A 1299-nucleotide genomic window follows, 5' to 3' on the forward strand; every position below is an offset into this window, starting at 1 on the left:
TCCCTCGCCCTCCCCCCCCCCATTGAGAGAGGAGCTAAAAGAGGTCTACGTACAGCTCCGAAGCTCACCATGGGAGACCGGCCATAGGCGGCAGCAGCGGCGGCGGCCATCTGGGGCGGGATGCTGTGGAGACCCGTGTAGGCCCCGGGGCTGGCGAGGGAGCCGTTCATCTCGTGATGCCCCATCATGGCAAACGGGGTGGCGTAAGAGCCCGCGATTGAGATGGGCGTCCTCAGGGCAGATGCTGGAAAGAGGGGCAGGAGAGCCGTTTCGTACAACCACCCAGCTGATGGAACAAATCACTCACTTTCTTAATTGGGGGGGGGGGGGCCAGGCAGCCCCTGCCTCCCACCCGCGAGAATTAAGGTCTCCTCAGGTTCGACTTGGGGACAAGAGGGTACAATGCTGCTCAGCCGGAGTCCTCTGAACCCCAGAGCCAGGAGGCAATATCGGGGGAAGGCCTCGGCCTCCCTGCCCTGTTGTTGGCCATCCAGAGGAACTGGATGGCCACTGTGTGAGACAGGATGCTGGCCTAGATGGACCCCTGGTCTGATCCAGCAGGGCTCTTCTGAGGTTCTTATGAAGGCCTCAGCCTCTCTGCCCTGTTGTTGGCCCTCCAGAGGAACTGGCTGGCCACTGTGTGAGACAGGATGCTGGACTAGATGGACCTTCACTGGTCTGACCCAGCAGGGCTCTTCTGGTGTTCTTATCATGGGAAGGCCTCAGCCTCCCTGCCCTGTTGCTGGCCCTCCAGGGGAACTGGCTGGCTACTGTGTGAGACAGGATGCTGGACTAGAGGGACCCTCACTGGTCTGACCCAGCAGGGCTCTTATATTCTCCACAACTCCTTAGCAAAAGAAGGAATGGAGTGCCCTTTGGAGTCTGAAATCACTCTGCCCATTCTCTCACTTCCCTTTGCCTAGAACTAGTAGGGGAACATCCACATTCAGAGGCACTAAACCTCTGAATCACAGAGCCAGTTGATAACATCAGGGGAAGGCCTTGGACTCCATTGCCCTGTTGTTGGCCCTCCAGAGGAACTGGCTGGCCCCTGTGTGAGGCAGGATGCTGGACTAGATGGACCCTCACTGGTCTGACCCAGCAGGGCTCTTCTGAGGTTCTTATCAGGGGGAAGGCCTCAGCCTCTCTGCCCTGTTGTTGGCCGTCCAGAGGAACTGGTTGGCCACGGTGTGAGACGGGATGCTGGACTAGATGGACCCTCATTGGTCTGATCCAGCAGGGCCCTTCTGGCGTTCTTATCAGGGGGAAGGCCTCAGCCTCTCTGCCCTGTTGTTGGCC

General features: G+C 59.1%; 1 protein-coding gene across 2 annotated transcripts in view; it reads right to left on the bottom strand.

Annotated features, from left to right (window-relative positions):
- The window catches only part of TLE3 (transducin like enhancer of split 3), a 62790-nt gene that overhangs the window by 12872 nt on the left and 48619 nt on the right, over nucleotides 1-1299 (bottom strand). The window contains exon 11 of one of the 2 annotated variants that reach the window (XM_015418511.1): nucleotides 69-244. In XM_015418511.1, coding sequence (XP_015273997.1) covers nucleotides 69-244 — 176 coding nt within the window. Of the gene's footprint in view, nucleotides 1-53; nucleotides 245-1299 lie in introns of both variants that reach the window. The other variant, XM_015418510.1, reaches the window with a different exon arrangement.

This window comes from Gekko japonicus, unplaced genomic scaffold (genome assembly GCF_001447785.1).
Source record: "Gekko japonicus isolate JY-2015 unplaced genomic scaffold, Gekko_japonicus_V1.1 scaffold275, whole genome shotgun sequence".
NCBI classification, from domain to species: domain Eukaryota; kingdom Metazoa; phylum Chordata; class Lepidosauria; order Squamata; family Gekkonidae; genus Gekko; species Gekko japonicus.